We start from the raw sequence: 27,029 nt of genomic DNA on the forward strand, positions 1-27,029 counted from the left end.
ATTTCACTAGTCCTGTCTGTCTTTGCCAGTTCAATTTAAGGGGGAAATTAGCTGAGACTCTCAGCTGGACTGGGTGAAAAGAGGATGTTCCAATCATCATATGTGAAAGATGATGATCAGCAGTAGTAGTACCAAAGAACTTTGAATTTGAGACAGATGACATGATTTGAGGGTACACCTTTTGTATTCTGATACAGCATTCATGAAACTGTTTATAGTGGTGTGTATCTTTGCTTAAACATTTCCATTGTATCTTCACCAAATTGTGTTTGCGTACTACAGATATTCACTCTGGTTTGTGGTATACTGTTTTCTTGAAAAACATGCTTGTCATATAGCTTAATTATTGTTTGCTTTGTTTTAAAGGTTTGTACAATAAGGGATTCATTTACTTGGATGTGCCAATATCTGATGATAGCTGCATAGCAGGTGAGTAGTTGTTTTAATAAATGCAATATGTGACTTATACTTACACACACATGCACATGTATATATGTGTGTGTGTGTCTATATATATGTATATATATATATATATATATATATATATATATATATATATATATATATATATATATATATATATATACACACACATATGGTTTATTATCAAATGTTCAAGTTCACAGCGTACAAATGTTCAGATTTTCGAATAATATACTCAAAAACCAGAACATTGAATGCAGTAAATTTCGAACTAACCATGTCAATAAAGTCGAATGTCGAACATTTCGATTTTACTGACATGCTGCTATCCACTATTTTATTTTATTTTACATTTGTTAACCGGGAAAGTCCGACTGGATACATATCCATTTTCAGCGGAGGCCCGGGGAGAAAAGCTCCAAACAGATAAACATTTAAAATGTGGTATGCAGTAATATTTAGCAATTTAACAAAAATCAAAAGAAAAATACTAATAGGTTACATATTTAAGAGAATGTTCTATGTAAGGTAATATTTACAGTGATATTAAGGAATTTAAAAAAAATCAAAAGACAACTACAAATAGGTTCCATAATGAACAGAGGTTCAAAGTAAGGTTTTATTTAGGTAAGAGAAAGTCAACAACAAAGTGGGAGATGGAAGGAAACTATAAAGGGAGAAAACATTAAACATATAAGAGAAATGAGGGTATAGGAAGAGGAGATAGGAAAAGGAAGAACATTTATAAAGAAGGAGAGGAAGAATTAGATAAGAGAAGGGTAGGTAGGGTAGACGGCAACAGAGGCTGAGAAAGGAGGTTGCAGTCCAGATAATGGAAGCTAGAGATAATATAAAGGGGGTAGAGGAATTTAATTGAAGGAGGGTACGGAGAGAAAAGGGAAAATATCTTTTGATAGCTAAGATGGATTAATGGATTATATAAGTAACGTTGGGTTTGACTGGGCCTAGCTAAGACTGAGACGAGCTTTGGTTGAAACTCAAGTCAGTGTAGTAACTAAGACTGAGTAATTTCAGTTTTAGTCACTAAACATTAAAACAAACGTATTGCAGGGGGGCTGTGCCCCCCTGCACCCCCACACCCCCCTACTTTAATATTCTAACTCCAAGATCGCACTACAGTGAGGGTAAGGGTACATTTCCCGATCCCCACTGTAGTGCGATCTGGCTTAGAATGTCGGAATTCACAACAATGAATGCTGTATTGCATTCGCTGAGATCAATTCCGACATTTTTTCTGTCGATATTTTCAGTCGACATACCTCTCACTCGACATATTAAAAATCGCACATGTAGCGATCGAAGTACTGATAGCAAACCATACACACACACACACACACACACACACACACACACACACATTTAATTTGAGTATATTGATTCTGTTTAGAGGTAATGGGACTTGGAGCATTGTGCTCACTTGGCATTTATCACTCATTCTTGTAAATCATTTCACATTTTATCACATAGTGGTTTGTAGCTCACTGCAGTTGATGTTCATCATATTGATCACCTTAGCTATATGTGTGATATCCTGCCAACATCCAAAGCTTCAAGGCAGTTTCCATGCACCCAAACTCAATGATTCAGCTCAAGCTGAGCTGGCAAAAAAGACAGGTTTAGATACTAAGCCCTTTGAAGCTTTCCTGCCAGCGAAGGGAGTGCTTCTCTGTAGACGTCCGAGGATCGATGATTGTCTTGTGCTGTTCGTTAAGTTCCCTTTGGGGAAGCACCTTCCCCATTAAAAAAATATATTGTTTTGTTGTACTTTCCTGTTTAAGGAAATCTATGCTTAAGTTAGGAATTTGTGTTTTAATGGACTGTTACAGGACTTAACTGTAGGAGTGCACTTTTTTCTTGTCTGTTTAAAAGTTGTTTAATGTAATTGAAAATCTTTTTTTCTTTGGAGGAAATTGTGTTTGTTTTACTTTTTGGAGTTGGCAACATGTTTTAAAGTACTTTCTGCTGTGTTTTTGTTTATAGACTTCAGTTTTTTACCATATTTTACCATTTGCTTTCCTGAGAAAGAGGCACCGTTTTCTGCTTGACCAACAACAAACTACTTTCTGACAAGGATAGAAAGACTATCAATAAGTATGAAAAAATGTATGCTTCTGCAACTTTGATTTTCAGAATTTTGAATTATCAGGCTCATATGTTAAAGTTTATTTTGACAGATTGTAAAACTGAGAAATGTTTTGTCTGCAGTTTCTTCTTCTTAGGAAAAAAAATGGCTCTAGATAACTTTATTTTTGTCAACAGTTTCTTCTTGTGTGGAAAAAGTTATTTAAATGGTTCATAGATTAGTATTAGGCTAATTGCCTTGTGGGCCATTTTAAGCCTAGCCAGTTACCCCATATGAGAATCAAACCCTGCACCTTGTGTCTGTAAAGCAAGCACCTAAGTTATTATGCCAACCTCCCATGAAGCTCTACAGATCTCTAAGATTGTCATCCCAGATGGGATTCAAAGTCACAATCCCTGACTTAGGAGGCCAGTGCCTTATACATTAGGCCACTGGGGCATGATTTAGTTTCATCCATTGTACAAATCTTAATTTATTGTTTACACTGGTGTATGACTCAGTTGATACTTTACCAGGGCTATGACCACTTGTACTGTTTTGAGGAGATTTGCCTGGCTGTGTTCACAGAACCTGCCAAATGATGTTTAAAAGTTAGATTTTAAATTCTCCTTTAGATAGAGATTTAGTGTTTAAAGCGTGATGAAAGCGGAAAGCTGATACAGGGAATCTCTAAGACTTTTCAGATCTTTTCAAAATTTTCTAAGGGATTCTTTAACCCCACATCCAGTTTTAGCAAAAAAAATAGTCTCATCAACTTAAAGGTAAACAAAAGTTTAAGAAAAAATGGCAAGGGGGTACCAGAAAGAATTCAGGAACCTCCCAAAACCAAGGACAGTCCAAATTAGAGTGACTGTTTTAAGGGACCTGGTAACAGTAGATTTAAAAGATACTTGTCATCACATCCATATTCATCCAAACTTCAGGTGTTTCTTAAGAAATTGGATGTCATTCTGTGCCTTACCCTTTGGACTATCCACTGCAGCAAGTGGGTTCACAAAATGTTTAACTCCAGTTGTAGCTCATTGCAGTCTAGAGGGTATCTACACTTTCCCTATTTAGTCTTTTTTGACAATGTCAGGAATCTCTCACTTGGGTGAGAGATTCCTTACACAAACTGGGATTCCAAGAGAGCATTCAAAAGTATTTTTTGATTCCTTCACACAGGATTGTGTTCTTGGGATGTCAGTTAGATACCTCAGTTCAAAGACCTTTTCTTGCACAAGAAAAAATTGATCTATATCTAGATCTGTTTCAAGGGTTTTCCACTCTGACTTCATTCTCTGTGAAGGAATACATGAGGCCTTTGGGTCTCATGGCATCTATGATTCTCATGATACCACTGGCAAGACTCCACATGAGACCAATACAGTGATATCTGAAGTCTCTTTGGTCCCAGCACCAAAATCCCTTGCCTTTTCAAATACCAGTGCTGGGGTTTGTCAGAAAAGAAATCACTTGGTGGAGATAGTAATTTTCACTGTACCCAGGTCTTCCCTTCTCCCTTCCTGCTTCAAAAGAAGTATGTCACCATAGATGTCTCTGATTTTGCTTGGGGAGCAGTTTCAGGAGGAATAAAAGTGCAGGGTGTGTGGGGACACCATGGACAGACAGAAACACATAAGTATAAAAGAAATGCTTGCCTTGATCAATGGAATCAACTTTTTGAATCTTCTTTGGTTCCCTGGACCTGTTCTGGTTGTCACAGACAATACCACAGTAATGTGGTACATCAACAAGCTGGGGTGAACCAGGTTTTACCCCCTTTGCAGAGAGCCACATTTACTTGGGATATAACTTCACAGCACAGTCTCACTCTGCAGGCATCTTACATTCTGTCAAAGCAAAATTGTATGATAGACAAGCTGAGTAGGACAAGCTCAGTCCCTCAAATTGAAAGATCAGAGTGTCTTCCAAGATTTGATCTGTGTCCAAATTGGGCACATCTGCTAGAGACAGTTGTAAGGCTTTCTTCACATATGTCCACAACCTCAAAGGAAGCACCCAGATCTGTTCAGAACTGGTAGTCACTGACACCACATATACAAATGCCGTAGATATAGCAAACTTGCAGGCTGACAGATTCAGTGAAAATTTTACCCCTCTGTCCCCCATCAGTAAATCAGGATGGGTCTGTATCACATTGTCAAACTCTTAAAAGTTTGAACATCATATGGTCGACACCGTATGATCAAACTTTTAAAACTTTGAATGTTTCAATGGAGATCGCCGTACAGTGCGGAATGGGAAGATTTCCCTTTTCTGCACTATAGTGCGATCTCGGAGTTGGTATATTTAAAGAGCAGGGGGTGTGGGGGTGCAGGGTGGCTTGTCCCCCTGCTTAAACCATTCAGGCAGGTTTTTTTCTTTGGTTTATTTTTTTTTATTTTTAAAAGTTCGATCATATGGTTTCAACCATATGACGTTTGAACTTTTAAAAGTTTGATTATGTAATATAGACACAATCAGGACATGCCCAGTACCTGCCCCATTCCCCTTATATCTATGGAACAGGTCATCACTGCTCTCTCAAAGGCAAAAAATACCACCTCCATGGGACCCGATAACCTGCTAGCCTGCATCCTACGCGAACTCAGGCAGGAACTTGCAGCACCACTAGGCACCCTATTCAACCATAGACTGAGTAATGGCTTCATTCCAGCTGAGTGGAGGACAGCTACTGTCATCCCTTTACACAAAGGTGGAGTGTCCACCGATTCAGGAAATTATAGACCCATCAACCTAACTAGCCTGATCTGCAAGGCCGTGGAACGGATTATCATGGACCTCATCAAGGACATTGGCAGCCTCCAAACACTTGATCCCACACAATTTGGCTTCATCAAGGGGAGGTCATGTCTGCTAAATTTGGTTGACTTCTTTGAGACAGTCACCAAAGCCATGGATGAGGGGAAGATGGTGCACACTGCCTACCTTGATGTGGCCAAAGCCTTTGACACTGTTCCCCACTCGGGCATAATAGATAAACTCTCTCAAGTAGGCATCAATACATATGTTACCAGATGGGTAGCAAACTGGCTCACTGCTAGAACCCACGTAATCAAAATAGGGGAAGCCACCTCAAGCAGTAGATCTGTAACAAGTGTTGTATCCCAGGGTTCGGTCTTGGGGCCTCTGTTATTTGGGGTATACTTTTCTGAGGTGCAAGCCAAAACCAATGGGCTATGGCTGACCAAGTTTACAGATGACTGCAAGCTGGGTACTGTCATCAATTCCCCTAGTGATGTAGACATCCTCCAAGAGGGTCTCACTCAGACAAATGACTGGTGCCAGAAACATGGCCACAAGCTGAATACCAAAAAATGCCCTCCCCTTCGGGGAGAGTGATGTCCCCACAAATGATCACATTAATAACAACAACCTAAGCACTCAGTCGGTCGTAAGTGATTTGGGCACCCATGTTGATGGCAGCCTGACTTTTGATCACCGTGTTGCTACCATTGTACGGAAAGCCTTCTACATGGCTCACCTCATAAGTAAGGGTATCTGATCCAAGGACAAGTTCATAACGTCCCTATCTTCTTCCCTTGTAAGGGCCATTATCGAGTACAACATCCATTTTGGCATGTACCTTGTAAAGCACATGCAGCAGCTGGAGAGACCACAGAGGTTTCTCACCAGGAGAATCCAGGGCCTCAAACATCTACCATACACAGATAGGCTAAAAGCTCTATCCCTCTACTCTGTTTCATACAGACTCCACAGAGGTGACCTCTGTCTGGCGTACAAGGCATTCACGGACCCCCACCTTGATGAGACTGCTTGAATATCTGCAAGTCAAGTTCCATTCGAGTAACCGGCACATGCGGCCTCAATCTGGTCGTTGACTTCAACAAGACTTGTTGGTGGGACAGATTTGTGTCCCAGAGACTCCCCCATCTATAGAATAAACTTCCTGTCCACATCAACCAGTGTACCTCTTTACCCCTTTTTAAGTGCAACTTGGATAACTGGATGGGAAACAGAAAATATACCCCTGGAATTCCACCTATGTCCCTGCTGCACAGGGGCATCGGGTGCTGATTTGGCTAAACATGGGCTAAACTCTTGGCTAGACGTATAAGGGCCTCAGGGGCAATAGCCTAGTAACCTCCTATGATCCTGTGTGGTGACTTCCTCAAGTAAGATGTATTTGCCTCTCTGAACAATCGGCTGACAACATTCTGCTCCAGGATTCCATGCAAGAAGGAATGGAAGACAGTTGCTCTTTCCTTTCCTTAGACTAGAATGTTCTTGTTTGCTTTCCACCCTTTCCTCTAATATCTGTGGTACTTCTGAGGTTCAGAAGGAATCTCTCAAGATTATTGTGGTGACTCCATTCTGGCCTAGGCAACCAGTGTGTACTCCCTTCTTTTGGAAATGGCCAGGGGCAATTACCACAAGCTTCCTCATAGAATGTATCTACTCACACAAGATATCTGCTATCCCAAATAAAATCAAGACTCACTCCTCCAAAAACAGGAGACCGGTCTGGTGGACCCCGGCCATAAATAAACTGTACTACAGAAGGAGGAAGCTACTACATGACAGCAAAATCTCAAAAAAGGAAGGCATCTCTGATCAGTATTAGCAAGAAACTTCGATCCCTCATAAAATCATCAAAGGCCAGTTTCGAAAGAAAAATTGCCCTAGACACTAAAGATAATCACAAGGCCTTCTTTAGTTACGTCAGGAACATGGGCGGAAACTCCCAGATATGCTCTGAATTGTTGCATAACGGTACAAAATATACCGAACCTACAGACATAGCCAACATCCTGGCAGACAGATTCAGCGCAAACTCCCCCCCCCCCCCTTCTCCCCAAAGGAGCAAATGCCTATCCCAACTGAATGTAACCTCCCTGACATCACAGATGCACAGGTGAAAGCTGCCCTCTCCAAAGCAAAAAACACAGCATCTATGGGACCGGACGGTGTCCCAGGCTGTGTCTTACACGAGCTCCAAGAAGAACTGAACCCTCACATTAAGTCACTGTTCAAACTTAGCCTTACTACAGGATATGTACCCAAAGAATGGTGTACAGCTACAGTGGTCCCACTCCACAAAGGACCCCGGAAACTATCACCCCATAAGCCTGACTAGTCTGGTCTGTAAAGCTATGGAGTGTATTATCATGGAAATCATAAACAAAGACATTGGAAGCCTCCAGACACTGGACCCTACCCAATTCAGCTTTGTTAAGGGCAGATCTTGCCTCTTAAACCTAGTTGATTTCTTTGAAACAGTTACCAAAGCCATAGATGAGGGCAAGGTAGTCCACACAGCCTACCTGGACCTCGCAAAATCCTTCGACACGATACCCCACTCGGACATCATAAATAAGCTTACCAGCTTAAATATCAACCCCTATGTCACAAGATGGGTTGCAAACTGGCTCAGAGATGGAACCCACATGTTCAGAATCGCAGGTGCCATATCCGAATCCAAACCAGTTACAGGTGCCGTCCCACAGGGCTCAGTTCTGGGACTTCTCTTGTTCGGTATATACTTATCTGAGGTTCAGGCTAACACGGGGGGATTATGGCTGACAAAGTTTGCAGATGACTGCAAACTGGGGGCCATAATCGAATCTCCAGCTGACACAAGCATCCTCCAAAAGGGTCTCACAGAGACGGATGCTTGGTGCCAGAGCCACGGCCTCAAGCTAAATGCTAAAAAGTGCATAGTCATCCCCTTTGGGAAAAACAAGGTGCCCACAAATTACCACATAGGTGGTAATCCATTAAGTACGGAAGAAGTAATTAGAGATTTGGGGACCAACGTAGATAGTAATATCTCCTTTGATAATCACGTTGCCAAAGTGGTTAGAAAGACCTTCTATATACCCCACCTTATCACGAAAGGGTTCGCATCTAGATCAAGAGAGGTCATTTTGCCCCTCTACTCATCAGGCCCATAATTGAATACAGTGCCCCTTTTGGGATGTACCTTACACGGCACCTGCAGCAACTGGAGAGACCACAAAAGTACCTCACCAAGAGGATCATGGGCTACAAACAGATGTCCTATGCAGCTCGACTAAAGAAACTCCAGCTTTACTCAGTTGCTTACCGCCTACTCAGAGGCGATCTATGCCTGACGTACAAAGCCATGTCAAACCCAGAATTAATGGACATGCTCCACCTCAAAAAATTCAAGTCCCTTAGAGCTACACGCTCCAGGGACCTAAACCTCAGCACAAAAATAAATAGGACATGCTGGAGGGACAGATTCATTTCCCAGAGGCTCCCCTCACTCTGGAATAGAATCCCAATTCATGTTGGGCATAGCCCCTCGCTGACCCTCTTCAAGCGAAATCTGGATGCGTGGATGGGAAATCTCAAATTCACCCCTGGGATCTCTTCTGTGTCCCTGCTAGACAGAGGCACAGTAAACTAATCTTAAAAGGGTACCTACTGTGACCTACTTTACAGAGGCACAGTAGTCTAATCTAATAGGGAGGCGGAATCCAAATACACTCTGGCTAGGCTTATAAATACCCTAGGGCAGATAGCCTAGTATCGACCTATGAACCTAAGATCAGGAGTGATTGATAAATTTTGACCCCAATCAACTTCGACTGACTGTAGATGTTTGGGTCTTAATTCCCTTAAGGTACTTTCTTGCTGAGGACATATGGCAGATACTAATGGAGGCAAGAAAGCCTGCTGCTGGACAATCTTATATTAGCAAATGGTAAAGGTTTTCTAGTTGGTGCCAACATCATAACCAACAACCATTCAGTACCAGCTGTTGTCCAGTTGTATAATATTTCTTTGAGTTACTATTCTGTGGCCTCCATCAAGGTTCTTTTATTGGACATTTCAGCATGTCTGCCTCATGGGTCTTTCTCTTTCATTGCATTCTCATGTCAAAATGGTTTTGAAAGTGGGATGTTCTTCGTGTTTCACTGTTGCAGTCATTACATTTGGGTAATCTGCTGACAGGTTGCCCTCAGTCGGCCTGAATAACAAAGTCTTGGGTCCTGCGTCAGTTGCTGTCTCCACTTCCATGACGTCAGGTCGTCAGGGGTATAAAACATGCAGCCAACGCCATTTTATTCAGTCTTTCTTGCCACGTGGTGGTCGAAGCAGAAGCAGTTCACAAGTGCCAGTCGTCCGACTCCTGAATTTTTCGCATTCGAGTTTCAGAACCAAAGTCTTCAACTAAAGCTAAGTACCCCGTTGGGGAAACTTTTTCTTGCTCCTTACCGATGTCAGTAAAAGTTAATAATTGCATTACTTGTGGGAAGCAAATACCTCATAAAGATTTTCATTTGTACTGTATTCCTTGCCTAGGCCCAGATCATAATGTGCCTTGCTGTCGGTTTTGTGCTAGATTTAACCAACGCACTATTAAGCATCTGTATGTTTTTGCTTCTAAATATTTTGGATCAAGATTTAATTACCTTGAAATGTCGTCGGTTAGCAATCCGACTACCGGAGTTCACAAAAAAGCCTCTACCGAGACCCATGCAGAGTTTGGTATGCCGCGTGATTCTCAGAGTATTGAACACGCGGATGTCTCTCCCTTGGATGGGTCTGGAGCCACTGAGGAGGCACCGGCTTCTGAGAGTGTTTTCAGGCCTCCAACATTTTTATATAAAACCAATGCTGGCTTCAAAAACAAGATCAAAAACATCTTCTATGTCTAAAAAAACTGAAGCATGAGCCACGTGCTCAGGGCCCTATGCCTAAAAAACAGATGATCAAAATGACTGAGGACTTAATTACCTTGATCAGGGATTCCCAACACCCCTCTGCTAAGAGGCCTAGGCAAGGCACTGATTATGAATCTTCAGATCAGGTTTCCATTTCTTCTGATCAGGAATTTTCTATTCCACCCTATGAGGATTCTGATGCAGAAGAATCCATCCCTTCTGCATCTCCTCCTGAGGATTACTCTTTTGGATAAACCTTGCATACTTTAAGGGAACATTTTCACTGGGAGAGTCAGGATTTCTCTGAATCAAAAAAGAGGCTTAGGGATTTCCTTCTTCTTCCTCAGCATAGGCCTTTGGCAATGCCTCCTGTATTAGACATTGTTGATGATGTGTTTTCGGAATCAAGCGTGGCTCCTGATTCCCTGCCTCTGTCTCCTAGTAAGCCAGACAGATATTACAGGGTTCCTGACTCCCACACATTTCTATTCAAAAATCCTGCTGCTGATCCTGAGACTATCTCACAGGGTCCCAAAGGGGTAAAGGCCTCTACAGCCAAAAATCCTACCCCCTCTGATAGAGATTCCAGGACGCTTGATAGATGGGGAAAGAAGGTTTATATGTCTGCAACCTTGGCAATTAGGGCCTTAAACTGCCAGTTTCATATGCTTAAATATCAACAACATGTTATGGGCTTATTGAAGCAGAAAATTATGTTGATTTCTGATTGTGTGGAAAATAAAGAATTACAGGAATTATTACATTCAGCAGAACAGGTTGGAAAGCATACTTTGCAATGTGGTTTTGATTCCTTGGAGGCCTCTTGCAGTGCCGCAGTTACTGGATCTGTGATTAGAAGGCATGCCTGGCTCAAGGAGCAAAATCTGCCTGATCATGTTAAAGCTAAATTGTTGGATGCCCCCTTACAGCATGATACTCTGTTTGGTAATAAGGCAGAAGAGGTTTTAAAGAAAATGGAAGACAAAGCTAAATCTATGCAAACTGTAAAATATTTCTTACAAGTGCAGCCACCCAGGTTCAGTAGGCACTGGCCTACTAAAAATTGGTCCTTTCCTGTGTCCAGCAGAGCCACTCAAGTCAAATCCAGGTGCTGAAAAGGCTCTAGATACCAATCACAGGGTTCTTACAGGTCAAAGCAATGGGGTGCCTCCACCTCCACATCTGGAGGAAACAAAGCACAACCCTACAGTAAGCAGTCTCAATGACTTCCCTCTACCTTCACCAAGCACTTATGTTTTGGCAGCCCCCTTAGGGGGAAAATTAGCACTTCATGCTCAAAATTGGCGGTTAATTACCCAGGACAAGTACCCATAGTATACCAGGGGTACAGATTTCATTTCCATACTTTGCCAATTCCAAACGGATGGCCAGATCTGCCACAAAATCAATGGGCAGAGACTCAGAAACAAGTTACATCGATCATGGATATGGGGGCTATTCAACCAGTACCAGAAAAGGAAAAAGGACAAGATGTCCTTCAAGGATGCATCTGCAGTCCTTACAAATGGGTTGTCCTGTCGTCAGGCAGCCCTTCGGTCGGCCGGATTCCAAAGTCTGGGTCCGGCTTCGGCTGGTGTCGCACTTCACCCGACGTCATCGCTGCAGTTCTTCGGGTATAAAGGCATCAGCCAACGCCATTTTCCTCAGTCTTTCTTGCCGTGTGGCGCCCGAAGCAGAAGCTGTTCGCAAGTGCCGGTCGGTCAGATCCAGAGATTACTACTACCGAATACTACTTCGAAGACTTCTAAAAAGCTAAGTACCCCGTTGGGGACTCTTTCTTGCCTCAGCCGATGTCAGAGAAAGTGAATAACTGTTTATCTTGTGGGAAACAAATACCTCATAAGGATTTCCACTCCTACTGTATTCATTGCTTAGGCCCAGACCACGACGTAGCAGCTTGTCTAGCCTGTGCTTCTTTTAACCGACGGACGCTTAGAAGTCGGTCGGAGTTTGCTGAACAGATTTTCGGCTCTGATTTTGCCTATATTATGCCGTCGGATCCTCCGACTACGCAAATTTCCAAAAAACGAAAAGAAAAGGACCGGCACTCGCGGTCCACAGTTTCGGCCGAAACCGCGAGTAAGCAAACCGCGAGTGTCTCGGTTTCGGCCGAAACCGAGCAAGCTGTTCTTTCTTCAGCCGAAACCATGCCTTCTACCGAGGCCTCCTCTAACCTGGTAGAGACGGCTTCTGAAATCCAACCTTCTGTTGCGGTTTCTCAGGAATTATCAGACACAATTCCCCTGGATATTTCAACCCCTGCACGTGGAGCTGCTAGGCCTCCTGCAGCCATGTCTATTAAGGCCTTTGCCAGGGCTAAAGCAGCCAAAGCTTCAAAAATTGTGCCTGCCAAACCCCCCTCACACAGGCCCAGCACTAGCTCTCATATGCTTTCTTTGGCTCAGGATCTAATTTCCTTAATTCGTGGATCCCAGCCTCATCCAGACAGGTCTTCTCTCCCTCCTCCAGAAAAGAGGCCTAGAGCAGAGCTCCCTGAACCAGTATCCACTGAGGATTCCTCTGATGACTCAGAACACACAGACCCTCCTGAGGCTTCTTATTCTCCTTACGAAGACTCTGATGCGGAAGAGTCCATTCCTTCAGCCTCTCCTCCTGAGGAATTTTCCTTTGGGGAAACCTTGCATGCTATGAGGGAACAATTTCAGTGGCAGGGCCAAGATTTCTCAGACTCCAGAAAAAGGCTTAGAACCTTTCTACATTTGCCACAGCATAGGCCCTTAGCTATACCTCCAGTTCTTTCTGTTGTAGATGATGCATTTAATGATGCTTGCACTGCTCCTGATTCATTACCTCCGGCTCCTGCTAAGCCCGATAGGTTCTACAGGGTCCCGAACACTCATCACCATTTATACAAGGCTCCTTATGCAGATCCAGAGTCTATCTCCCAAGGACCTAAAGCTGTAGCAGCTACTTCTACTAAAAACCCCCTCCCCTCTGAAAGGGAATCCAGGTCCTTAGAGAGATGGGGTAAAAAAGTTTACACTTCTGCTACCTTGTCAGCTAGGGCTTTGAACTGCCAATTTCATATGATTCAATATCAAGAGTTTATGCTTGACCAGTTAACTAAAAAGCTGTCCTCTGAAGAATCTTTAGATAAAAAATATGTTCAGGAAATGGTACATAACATACAGCAGGTTAGTAACCATTCTTTAAAATGTGGCTATGATGCACTGGAGGCTTCCTTTAGATCAGCCATGACTGGCACAGTTATCAGGAGACATGCATGGTTGAAAGAACAGGTATTACCAGACCATGTCAAATCAAAGCTTTTGGATGCACCCATGGACAAGGTCAATTTATTTGGTTCCCCTGCTCAGCAGGTACTAAAAAAGATGGAAGAGAAGACGAAATCTGTACAAACTGTGAAAGATTTCTTACAGGTTCAACCTCCAAGGTTTAGCAGGAACTGGCCCTCCAAGAATTGGTCCTTTCCGGACTCCTCTAAGACTCAGAGAGGCAGGAATAGGCGTTCTAGAGGCAGAAACCAGTCCAGGGGTGCCTACAGAGGACGCCAATGGCAAGGTAACAACCAGCGAGGCACTGACGCAGCCACCACCACTACAACAACTCAATCACAGTGACTTGACAGTGGCACCGCCTACCAGGGAACAACTACAAGCACCCTTAGGCGGAAAGCTAACCTTATTTTCAGAAAACTGGCATTGCATCACAAGAGAAAAATGGATTTTGCAAACTATAGACCAAGGTTACAGGTTCCATTTCCATACTCTACCAAGGAAGAGAGGAATGCCAAACCTACCACCTACTCAAAGGACAGAAGCTCTAAAGCAAATATCTCAGCTATTAAGAATGAGAGCTGTGGAAAAGGTACCATCTACGGAGCAAGGAAAGGGATTTTACTCCAGACTCTCTTCCTGGTACCAAGAAAAGAAAACAAATGGAGACCCATTCTAGACCTGTCCGCCTTAAACACATTCCTTATTGTTCCAAAATTCAAAATGCTGACCCTACAGCAGCTTCTTCCCATGCTGGGCAAGGAGTCTTGGCTGGTAACTCTAGATCTCAAGGAGGCATACCTGCACGTCCCCATAAGACCAATTTGCAGAAGATACCTCAGATTTCTTGCAGGATCAGAGCATTATCAATTTTCAGCATTGCCCTTTGGCTTATCTACTGCGCCCAGAGTGTTCACGAAATGCCTGGCATCAGTAATTGCTCATTGCAGACTTCAGGGGATCCAGATTTATCCCTACCTGGACGACTGCCTGATACAAGCGGACAACAAAAGCAAGCTAATAGAAGACTTACAAAGAGTCATTTACCTGCTGCAAGCCTTGGGATATACGGTCAATATAAAAAAAGTCAAGGCTGACTCCATCCCAAAGAATAACCTTTCTGGGTGCAGAGCTGGACACATCAAAACAAATGGCATTCCTAACTGCAGAAAAGGAAGAGCAACTACCTCTCTACTTCTTGGCACTAACAAAGCAGAACCATCTAACTGCAAGAAAAGTAATGCAAGCTCTAGGCTTCATGGCATCCTGCATAATTCTGGTCCCTCATGCCAGACTGCATATGAGAAAGCTACAGTGGTACCTAAAGAATTTGTGGTCCCAACACAAGCACAGCCTAGAGACCAAAATTCCAATAATTCCATGCCTGAAACAAGAGTTCCTATGGTGGGCTCAGGCCTGCCACTCAAACACAGGATTGCCCTTCTGCAACAGCCAACCAAGCCAAACCATCACGACAGATGCCTCAGACCTCGGTTGGGGGGCACACATGCTGGACAAGTGCATACAAGGCTTATGGACTCAAGACCAACTGCGCCTGCACATAAATCTAAAGGAAATGCTGGCAGTAAAATTGGCAATCCAGTCATTCAGACCATTTCTCCAAGAAGGTCAGTTGATGATAAGGACAGACAACACCACAGTTATGTGGTACATCAACAAACAGGGAGGCACCCATTCATATCCTCTATGCCGGCTGGCACTGGACCTATGGGATGTGGCCCTCACCTACAACATTCACTTACAAGCAATTTATGTACCAGGAAAAGAAAACATTCTAGCAGACATATTAAGCAGAACTACCACAGATGCCCACGAATGGATGCTTCATCCGGACATCTTCAAAGCCATCACAAGAGAATGGGGATTACCTCAAATAGACTTGTTTGCATCCCCACTCAATCATCAGCTAAAGAAATTCTGCACAAGGACGTACCATCCACTTGCTTGGAAGGTGGACTCCCTATCATTCAGTTGGAAAACCTGACAGCATACGCATTCCCACCACTTCCTTTGATGCACAAGGTGCTTCTGAAGATCAAAGAGGACCGTCCAAGGATCATTCTGATAGCTCCAGACTGGCCAAGGCAACATTGGTACCCACTGCTGAGGAGCATGTCTCGGGAACAAATATGGACACTACCCCTGACCCCATTACTGTTAACACAGAACAACTACAGCATCCTGAATCCAAACCTGAAAACTCTGCAGCTAACTGCCTGGAACATTACATAACAGCAATTAACCCAAATTTATACCAAAGGGTTAAAGACATAATCCTGGAGGCTCGCAGACCTTCAACAAGAAAGAATTATGCAGCAAAATGGAAAAGATATCTCATTTGGAGTACTGCAAGGGGAGAAGATGTGACACTGGTGAACATAGCCAACATCCTGGAGTACTTGGCAGAGCTCTTCCACTCAGGCCTGTCCTATTCCTCCATCAAGATTCATGCTTCAGCTATTTCAGCAGAATACAGCTGGGATCCTCCTGTCTTCTCTCATCCCCTGCTCAGACAGTTTCTAAGAGGAATTAAAAATGTAAAACCTCCCAGGAAACCACCTTTGCCAGCATGGGACTTGAACTTTGTGCTAGAAAAATTGACTCTTCCCCCTTTCGAGCCAGCAGCAACAGCAGAATTACAATACTTATCCTGGAAGACTGCTTTTCTGCTGGCAATAACTTCAGCAAGAAGGGTTTCTGAACTACAGGCACTAATGGCAGTGCAACCCTTCCTGATCTTCCATCAAGATAGAGTGTCCATGAGAACAAATCCTACATTTATGCCTAAGGTGGTATCCAGAGTGTCATTAAATCAGGCTATCCACCTACCCACATTCTTCCCAAACCCACAGAACAGGGGAGAAAGGCTCTTGCATACCTTGGATGTACACAGGCAATTACGCTACTACCTGGACAGGACTAAGTCCAATAGAAAAACTGACCAGCTGCTAGTAGCATATGCCACAGGGAAGGAAGGAAAACCAATTTCAAAACAGACAATCTCCAAATGGATAGGAAATTGCATTAGATTTTGTTACTCCTACCATGGAAAGAAAACTCCAGAGAACATCAGGCCTCACTCCACAAGGGCTACAGCCACTACCACAACTTTCTTACGAGGAGTGGCTACCAAGGACATTATAGAGGCTGCTACTTGGACCTCCGTGCATACATTTGCCAAGCATTACAATTTACCTTTATACTCTAGATCCCGAGCAGGTTTTGCCACTGCTGTTTTGCAAGGGATCCTAGCTACACCATAATCTCTACTCTTTCCTCCTCCCCTTGTTTAGCTATGGTATTCTACCCATTTGTAAGGACTGCAGATGCATCCTTGAAGGACATAGTACAGTTTTGTACCTACCATAAATGTAGATGTCCGAGAGGAATGCATCTGCAGTCAGGATTACCCACCCACCTTCCCCTCTGAGGTACTCCTAGGGTATTTGCCATCCTTCAGCTAGCTTGGGGGGGATCTATTATGGTGTATTTGTTTGTATATATGTACATACATGTTTATTTTTGTGTTTGCTCTCTACTATTTGGAAACATTGGCATTTATCCAAATTTAGCCATCCAAGAGGGCACCTGGCATCTGGGGCAAGAAACACTGAGGGAAATGGCATCGCTGATGCCTTTATACCCGAAGAACTGCAGCGATGACGTCGGGTGAAGTGCGACACCAGCCGAAGCCGGACCCAGACTTTGGAATCCGGCCAACCGAAGGGCTGCCTGACGACAGGACAACCCATTTGTAAGGACTGCAGATGCATTCCTCTCGGACATCTACATTTATGGTAGGTACAAAACTGTACTTTTTTATTCAAGACTTTTCCTGGTACCCAGAAAAGACAATGCCTGGCGTGTCCTATACTGGACTTCTCAATTTTGAACACGTTCCTGGACATTCCAAAATTCAAAATACTGACTTTACAACAGCTACTGCCTATGCTGGGCAGGAACGCTTGGTTAGTGACTCTAGACTTAAAAGAGGCATCCGCTTCAAGGCTAGTTTTCTACATTACCAATTCTCTGCACTGCCCTTTGGCTTATCTACTGCACCCAGGGTATTTACAAAGTGCCTGGCACCAGTAATTGCATTCTGCAGACAAAGAAGCATACAAATCTATCCGTACTTGGACGACTGTCTCATTCGAGCAGAAAACAAGGACATTCTTCTTCAACATCTGGCATTTGTAAAAAGGCTTCTAACATGCCTAGGATACACAATAAACGAAAAGAAATCACAACTGGTACCCTCTCAAACAATTACATTCCTGGGTGCAAGCTTGAATACAACTGCCCAGGTGGCTTACCTTACGCCAGACAAACAAAGGCAACTGACTATATACTTCAAACAGATGCCAACAAAAACCCAGTTATCTGCAAGACAAATTCTGCAGGCTTCGGGGTTCATGGCATCCTGCATTCTACTAATTCCATATGCAAGACTGCATATGAGGAAACTTCAGTAGTATCTAAAAAGTTTATGGAGTCAACATTGTCACAGTCTGGAAACAATGATTCCTCTCATTCCCTGCCTACAACAGGAGTTTCTTTGGTGGGCAGAGACATGTCACCAAAACAAGGGACGGTCTTTCACTCTACCCCCTGCCACCCAAACCCTAACTACAGATGCATCAGACTATGCTTGCGGGGCCCACCTGGCCGGGAGATGCATTCAGGGCATATGGAACCCAAAACAAATGCATCTGCATATCAACCAGAAAGAGATGCTAGCTGTTCAGAATGCCCTGACAGCCTTCAAAGACTTACTTCATCCAGGACAACTACTGATAAAGATGGACAACACCATGGTTATGTGGTACATAAACAAGCAGGGGGGTACACATCCCTACCCCCTTTGCAGACTATCCATGGCATTGTGGGACACAGCCTTTACTTACCAAGTACATCTTCAAGCACAATTCCTGCCAGGAAAACAAAATACTCTGGCAGACGACCTAAGCAGAAGTCTTATGAACCATCACGAGTGGAAACTAGATCCACAAGTCTTCAACATGGTAACACAGAAATGGGGGAGCCCAGACATAGGTCTGTTTGACTCTCCCCAAAATTATCAACTGGACAAATTCTGCACAAGGACTTATCACAGACAAGCATGGAAATTGGATGCCCTATCCTTCAGTTGGAAAAACCTATCAGTCTACGTCTTTCCCCCTCTGCCTCTTCTCCCCAAGGTCTTACTAAAGGTCAGACAGGAAAAAACAAAAATGATCCTAATTGCCCTGGACTGGCCTCACCAGCACTGGTACCCAATTCTAAGGAATATGTCTCAATTCCCTCCTTGGTACTTGCCTCAAATACCTCATCTACTGTCTCAGCAGAGTAGCCAAATTCTGCACACTCAGCTCCAAACTCTGAACCTGGCAGCATGGCTGATCTTATAATTATTCAAACAGCATCTCTCAGTAAATCTGTGATGGATGTCATTTTTGAAGCTAGAAGGCCTAGTACTAGAAAATCTTATTCCGATAAATGGAAGAGATTCTGTAGTACTAGAAAATCTTATTCTGATAAATGGAAGAGATTCTGTGCTTGGAATCAAGCATAAGGAATGGACACAGCAAAACCAAATATTCCTCAGATTTTACAATACTTGACTGAGATGCTTGACAAGGGCCTATCTTTTTCTTCAATAAAAATCCATGCCTCTGCCATCTCGGCTCATTACAATACACAGCTTCCCATCTTTTCTCATCCTCTGCTAAAACAGTATCTTAGAGGGGCCAAACATTTAAGGCCTCCCAGATGATCACCAACTCCTGCATGGGACCTCAATTTTGTGCTGGAAAAACTCACCCTGCCTCCTTTTTAAACAGCAGCTACTGTGGATATAAAGTTTTTATCTTGGAAAACAGCTTTCCTTTTGGCAATCACTTCAGGAAGAAGGGTTTCAGAATTACAGGCCTTCCTGGCTGTGGAGCTGACAGGGTGTCCCCCAGGACCAATCCTTCCTTTATGCCCAAGATGGTATCCAGTGTGGCTCTTAACCAAACTATTCACTTGCCAACATTTTACCCAAATCCGCAGAACAAGGGGGAGCAGATTTTGCATTCATTGGACGTACACAGACAACTAAGATCCTACTTAAACAGGACCAAATCTCTAAGAAAGTCTGAGCAACTACTGGTGGCATTTGCTGCAGGATCAGAGGGTAAGGCTATATCAAAGCAGACTATTTCTAAGTGGATAAGCCACTGCATTCGTTTCTGCTACTTGCATCATGTCCAAGGGAATCAGGTCACATTCCACCAGGGCTGCCTCTACCTCAGCAGCCTTTCTCAGAGAAGTTCCAACCAAAGGCATTCTAGAAGCTGCTACTTGGAGCTTTGTTCATACTTTTACAAAGCATTATCATTTGCCTTTCTTCTCCAAGTCCAGGGCAGGCTTTGCCACTGCAGTTCTGCAGGGCCTTATAGCCGCTCCTAATGCTATTTAGTTCCATCCTCCCATCCATAGCTTTGGGATTCTACCTAAATGTAATAACTGCAACAGTGAAACATGAAGAACATAGTACAGTTGTGTACACTTACCATAAATGTAGATGTTCGAGTGTATTCACTGTTGCAGTCCGAGTTACCCACCCGCCATCCCCCTTTTTTCTAGGACTTCTCTTTCCTTCACTATATTCTAAAGCCTTTGTGGTGTATTTGCTTTTAGATGAAGGTAAAGTTTATGTTGCTAAAAGTGCATTTACGTATATATTGCTGTTATATATATATATATATATATATATATATATATATATATATATATATATATATATATATATATATATATATTTGCTCCCCATTTGGGGGGCACCTGACATCTGGGGCAAGAAAAACTGAATAAAATGGCGTTGGCTACATGTTTTATACCCCTGACGATCTGACATCATGGAAGAAGAGACAGCACCTGACGCAGGACCCAAGACTTTGATATTCAGGCCGTCTGAGGGCAACCTGCCAGCAGATTACCCAAATGTAATGACTGCAACAGTGAATACACTTGGAACATCTACATTTATGGTAAGTGTACACAACTGTACTTTATGCAGGGCCTTATAGCCGCTCCTAATGCTATTTAGTTCCATCCTCTCATCCATAGCTTTGGGAGTCTACCCAAATGTAATGACTGCAACAGTGAAACATGAAGAACATAGTACAGTTGTGTACACTTACCATAAATGTAGATATTCGAGTGTATTCACTGTTGCAGTCTGGGTTACCCACCCGCCATCCTTCTTTTCTGTAACTTATCTTTCCTTCACTATATTCTAAAGCCTTTGTGGTGTATTTGCTTTTAGATGAAGGTAAAGTTTATGTTGCTAAAAGTGCATTTACATATATTTCTGTTTATTTATATATATATATATATATATATATATATATACCACATACATGTATATTTTTGCTCCCCATTTGGGGGGCACCTGACATCTGGGGCAAGAAAAACTGACTAAAATGGCGTTGGCTGCATTGTTTTATACTCCTGACGACCTGACTTCATGGAAGAGGAGACAGCAACCAATGCAGGACCCAAGACTTTGTTATTCAGGCTGACTGAGGGCAACCTGCCAGCAGATTACCCAAATGTAATGACTGCAACAGTGAATACACTTGAACATCTACATTTATGGTAAGTGTACACAACTGTACTTTTTGCATAAGGGTATTTCAAGCAGAAAGGGTGGTACTTCCATGAGATCTTACTTTTGTGTTAGAGAAACAGGGAACAGGGAACTAATCTAAGGGGGCAGCGAAAGCCAACACATTTGGGCTAGGCTTATAAATGCCTTTGGGCAGATAGCCTAGTACCTACCTGTGAACACTTGCTCCATCTGAAACAGCTAATCTGGCTGACTTACATGGAAAACTGTTTTACTGATTGCTATGACCTCTGCAAAAAGAATATCAGGGTTGCAAGCTCTTATGTTCAGTCATCCCTTTCTCATTTTCCACAGAGACAGGGTTTCTTTGAGAACTAATCCTTCTGTTATGCCTAAAGTGGTATCTTGAGTTTACATTAAGCCAAACTATCCACCTCCCCGTTTTTAGGGTACATTCTTGACTGACCTAAATCTTTCAGATCTTCGAATCAGTTGTTCATTTCTTGTGATGGTAAGAAAACAAACTGTGTCAAAACAGATTATTTCCAGTTTGTTGTCTCAGTCTGTTACCTTATGTTATAATCACCACAACAAAACTCTTTCAGGCAGGGCTAAGGACCTCTGTACCAAGGTCTTGACTTTATCTTTGGCTTTTTGTAAAGGATTGGATTCTAGAAGTATTCTAGAAGCGGCAACTTGGTCCTCTGTACATAAGTTTACAAGGCATTACAAGCTTGATATCTTCTCCAGGTCTAGGTCTGGCTTTGCTAGGACCATCTAGGGGCTCTAGGACTGATGTTCTTTGTGTTTCACTGTTGCAGTCATTGCATTTGGGTTATCCTGCTGGCAGGTTGCCCTCAGTCGGCCTTAATTCCAAAGTCATGGGTCCTGCGTCGGTTGCTGTCACCTCTTCCCTGATGTCGGGTTGTCAGGGGTATGAAAGGTGCAGCCGACGCCATTTTATTCCGTCTTTCTTGCCACGCGGTGCCCGAAGCAGAAGCAGTCCGCAAGTGCCGGTCGGACAACTCCTGAGATTTTCGTGTTCGAGTTTCAGATCCGAAGTCTTCATTAAAAGCTAAGTACCCCATTGGGGAAACTTTTTTCTTGCTCCAGACCGATGTCAGAAAAAGTTAATAATTGTATTTCTTGTGGGAAGCAAATACCTCATAAGGACTTTCATTCTTACTGTATTCCTTGCCTAGGCCCTGACCACGACATTGCTAGTTGTCGGTTTTGTGCTAGATTTAACCAACGCACTATTAAGCGTCAGTATGATTTTGCATTAAGCTATTTTGGGTGAAGATTTAATTATACAATGTCGTCGGATAGCCATCCGACTACCGGAGTTCACAAAAAACGCAAAGAAAAAGAAAAAGACAGGCAACCGAGGTCCAAAACCGATGACTAAGTTTCTCCTAAGCAAGTCGCGGTTCTCAGTGAGGCGCTTTTGCAGCCCCTGACGACCGCTACTTTGGATTCACAGGCCGCTACCGACTCCCACGTGGAGTCGGCCAGGCCGCTGGAAACTCAAGGTATTGGAGCCTCAGAGATTATTCCCTCAGATGGGTCTGGAGCCGCTGAGCAGGCATCAGCTTCTGAGGGTGTATTCAGACCTAAACGATTGTATATTAAACCGACTTCAAAGACTAAAACACCTTTAAAGGCAAAGAAACTAGTTCACCAGCCACAAGGACAGGCCTCCATGCCCAAAAAACAGATGCTCAAAATGGCCGAAGACTTAATCACCTTGATCAGGGGTTTCCCATCCACCTCCTGATAAGAGGCCTAGGCAAGAGACAGACTATGAATCTTCAGATCATGATTCCATTTCTTCTGATTCCTCTTCTGATCAGGAATATTCTCTTCCCCCCTAGGATTCTGATGCTGAAGAATCAATTCCTTCAGCTTCTCCTCCTGAGGACTACTCTTTTGGGGAAACCTTGCATACCATGAGGGAGCACTTCCACTGGGAGAGCCAAGATTTTTCAGAATCTAAGAAAAGGCTCAGAGATTTCATTTTACTTCCTCAACACAGGCCTCTAGCTATTCCACCTGTATTGGACATTGTAGATGATGTGTTCTCGGAGTCTAGTCTGACCCCTGACTCTTTACCTCCAGCTCCTGTTAAGCCAGACAGATACTACAGGGTCCCTGACTCTCACAAAAACCCTACTGCAGACCCAGAAACTATTTCTCAGGGTCCAAAAGGGGTCAAGGCTTCTACTGCAAAAAACCCTACCCCCTCTGACAGGGATTCTAGGGCACTGGATAGATGGGGAAAAAAGATTTACACATCTGCTACTTTGGCTATATGGGCCTTAAATTGCCAATTTCATATGCTCAAATATCAGCAATATATCATGACACTGCTTAAACAGAAAATGATGGCAAATTCTGAATGTGCAGAAAACAAAGAAATGCAGGATTTATTGCATGCAGCTGAACAAGTTGGAAAGCATGCTTTGCAATGTGGGTTTGATTCTCTGGAGGCCTCCTGCAGGACTGCTGTACGGGTCCTGTCATTAGGAGGCATGCTTGGTTAAAGGAACAAAATCTGCCTGACCGTGTTAAAGCAAAATTATTAGATGCTCCTTTACATCATGATACCTTGTTTGGTGTTAAGGCAGAAGAGGTGTTAAAGAAAATGGAAGAAAAAGCTAAATCTATGCAAACAGTCAAGGATTTCGTACAGGTACAGCCACCTAGATTTAGCAGACACTGGCCTGCAAAGAATTGGTCCTTTCCGGTCTCAGACAGACCTCAAAGGGGCAGATCCAGACGCCCTAGAGGCAGATCAGAGCCGCAAGGATCCTACAGGTCTAAGCAGTGGAGTGCTTCTACTTCCAAAGGTGGAGAAGACAAAGCACAATCATACAGGAAACAGTCCCAATGACTTCCCCCTGCCTGCACCAAGCACTTATCTTCTGGCAGCACCCTTAGGGGGAAAACTAGCACTTTTTTCACAAAAGTGGCACATTATAACCCAGGACAAATGAGATTTAGACATAGTGTCACAAGGCTACAAGTTTCATTTCCATACCCTGCCAAGGGCAAACCATTGGCCAGACCTGCCAAAAAATCAATGGGCAGAGGCTCAAAAACAAGTCACAGCTCTTATGGACATGAGGGCTATTCAACAAGTGCCACAGCAAGAGCAGGGACAAGGATTTTACTCAAGACTGTTCTTGGTACCCAGAAAGGACAAAGCATGGAGATCAATACTGGACGTATCTATTTTAAACATTTTCCTGGATATACCAAATTTCAAGATGTTAACCTTACAGCAGCTTCTGCCCATGCTGGGCAGCAAGGCTTGGCTCGTGATTTTAGACCTAAAAGAGGCATACCTGCATGTCCCAATCAGACAATCATGCAGAAGATACCTCAGATTCAAGGCTGGCTCAAAGCATTACCAATTTTCTGCACTGCCCTTTGGCTTATCTACTGCGCCCAGGGTCTTCACAAAGTGCCTGGCACCAGTAATTGCTTACTGCAGACAAAGAGGAATACAAATATATCCTTGGACGACTGCCTCATACAAGCAGAGTACAAGGACATTCTACTACAGCATCTGACGTTTGTGATAAGACTTTTAACATGCCTAGGGTACACAGTCAACAAAAAGAAATCAAAACTAGTACCCTCGCAAGAGATAATATTCCTGGGTACAAGCTTAAATACAACTGCCCGGATGACTTATCTCACTCCAGACAAACAAAGGCAACTGACTACCTATTTCAAGGAAATGACAACAAAGGCCCAGTTATCTGCAAGAAAAATTCTGCAGGCTTTGGGCTTCATGGCATCCTGCATCTTACTAATTCCATACGCAAGACTGCATATGAGGAAAATTCAATAATACCTAAAAAGTGTCTGGACACAACATTGCCACAGTCTGGAAACAATGATTACTCTAATTCCCTGCCTGCAACAGGAGTTTCGATGGTGGACAAAGGCTTGTCACCAGAACAAGGGACAGCCATTCTCACTGCCCCCAGCCAGGCAGAGCCTAACGATGGATGCTTCAGATTATGCCTGGGGGGCACACATGGCAAGAAGAGGCAGTCATGGCACCTGGTCCACAAACCAAAAGCATCTACATATCAATCAAAAAGAGATACTAGCTGTTTAAAATGCCCTGATAGCCTTCAAGGACCTACTTCATCCGGGACAACTACTGATAAAGACAGACAACACCACGGTCATGTGGTACATAAACAAGCAGGGGGGCACTCATTCTTTTCCCCTGTGCAGACAAGCCATGGCTTTATGGGACACAGCATTGACTTACCAAGTTCATCTGCAGGCACAATTCCTGCCAGGAAAGGAAAACACTCTGGCAGACAAACTAAGCAGAAACCTCATGGATCCCAAAGAGTGGCACCTGGATCCACAAGTCTTCAGTACTGGTATCCGATCTTAAGGAACTTGTCCCAGTGCCCAGCCTGGACCTTACCTCAAATACCTCATCTGCTGTACCAGCAAAACAATCAGATTCTGCACAGCCAACTCAGGACCCTAAACCTGGCAGCATGGCGGATAATGTAGCCATTCAAACCACACCTCTCAGTAAAGCTGTGATGGATGTCATTTTAGAAGCCAGAAGGCCTAGTACTAGAAAATCCTATGCTGGAAAATGGAAGAGATTCTGCGCTTGGAACCAAGCTCAAGGAACTGATACAGCTGTCCCAAATATTCCTCAGGTTTTGCAATACTTAACTGAGATGCTGGACAAAGGCCTATCTTTTTCATCAATTAAAATCCATGCCTCTGCCATTTTGGCTCATTACAATACAGGGCCACCACTTCCTTTATTAAGGCAGTACCTCAGAGGAACCAAAAACTTAAGGCCTCCAAGGAGAACGCCATGCCTGCATGGGACCTCAATTATGTCTTGGAAAAATTCACCTTACCTCCTTTTGAGCCAGCTGCTACTGAGGATATAAAGTTCTTATCTTGGAAAACAGCTCTGCTCCTAGCAATAACTTCTGCAAGACTAGTTTCAAAGCTACAGGCTGTCATGGCTGTGGAATCCTTTATCATTTTTTTATCCAGACAGGGTCTCTCTGAGAACAAATCCTACTTTTATGCCTAAGGTGGTATCCATTGTAGCCCTTAACCAAACAATTAATGTGCCAACTTTTTATCCAAATCCACAGAACAAGGAGGAGACAATTCTGCATTCTTTGGACGTACACAGACAACTTAGAGTCTACTTGGACAAAACTAAAGTTTTCAGAAAGACAGAACAGTTACTAGTGGCATATGCCACAGCATCACAAGGAAAGGCTATCTCCAAGCAGACTATTTCAAAGCGGATAGGTCACTGCATTCATTTCTGCTACTCTCACAGCATGGCAAACCAGTGCCTAAGGGCATTAGGTCACAATCAACCAGAGCTGCAGCCACTTCTGCAGCCTTTCTCAGGGGAGTACCAACCAAAGACATTTTAGAGGCTGCTACTTGAGTTCAGTGCATACCTTTACAAAACATTACAATCTGCCTCTTTACTCTAAATCCAGGGGAGGCTTTGCCACTGCAGTTCTGCAGGGCCTCAAAGCCGCTCCTAATGCTGTTTAGCTCCAACCACCCAACCATAGATTTGGGATTCAACCCAAATGTAATGACTGCAGCAGTGAAACACGAAGAACATAGTACAGTTGTGTACACTTACCATAAATGTAGATGTTCGAGTGTATTCGCTGTTGCAGTCCAGGTTACCCACCCGCCATCCCCCTTATTTTTGCTGGAACTTATCTTTACTTCTGTAATCTATACACCCTAGGTGGTGTATTTGCTTATAGATGAAGATGAAGCTTATTTTGGTGCATGTATGTTTTATTTACATATTTTTAGCCTACCCTTTTGGGGGCACCTGACATCTGGGGCAAGAAAAACTGAATAAAATGGCGTCAGCTGCATCTTTCATA

The 27,029-nt window shown here is 43.4% G+C and overlaps 1 protein-coding gene across 1 annotated transcript in view; it reads left to right on the forward strand.

Annotated features, from left to right (window-relative positions):
* FAM91A1 (family with sequence similarity 91 member A1) overlaps window positions 1-27,029 on the forward strand; it is a 1,899,235-nt gene that overhangs the window by 504,117 nt on the left and 1,368,089 nt on the right. The window contains exon 8 of the mRNA XM_044066590.1: window positions 367-429. Coding sequence (XP_043922525.1) covers window positions 367-429 — 63 coding nt within the window. The remainder of the gene's footprint in view (window positions 1-366; window positions 430-27,029) is intronic.

The sequence above is a fragment of the Protopterus annectens genome, chromosome 3.part1 (genome assembly GCF_019279795.1).
Source record: "Protopterus annectens isolate FY-2018-M chromosome 3.part1, PAN1.0, whole genome shotgun sequence".
Taxonomy (NCBI): domain Eukaryota; kingdom Metazoa; phylum Chordata; order Ceratodontiformes; family Protopteridae; genus Protopterus; species Protopterus annectens.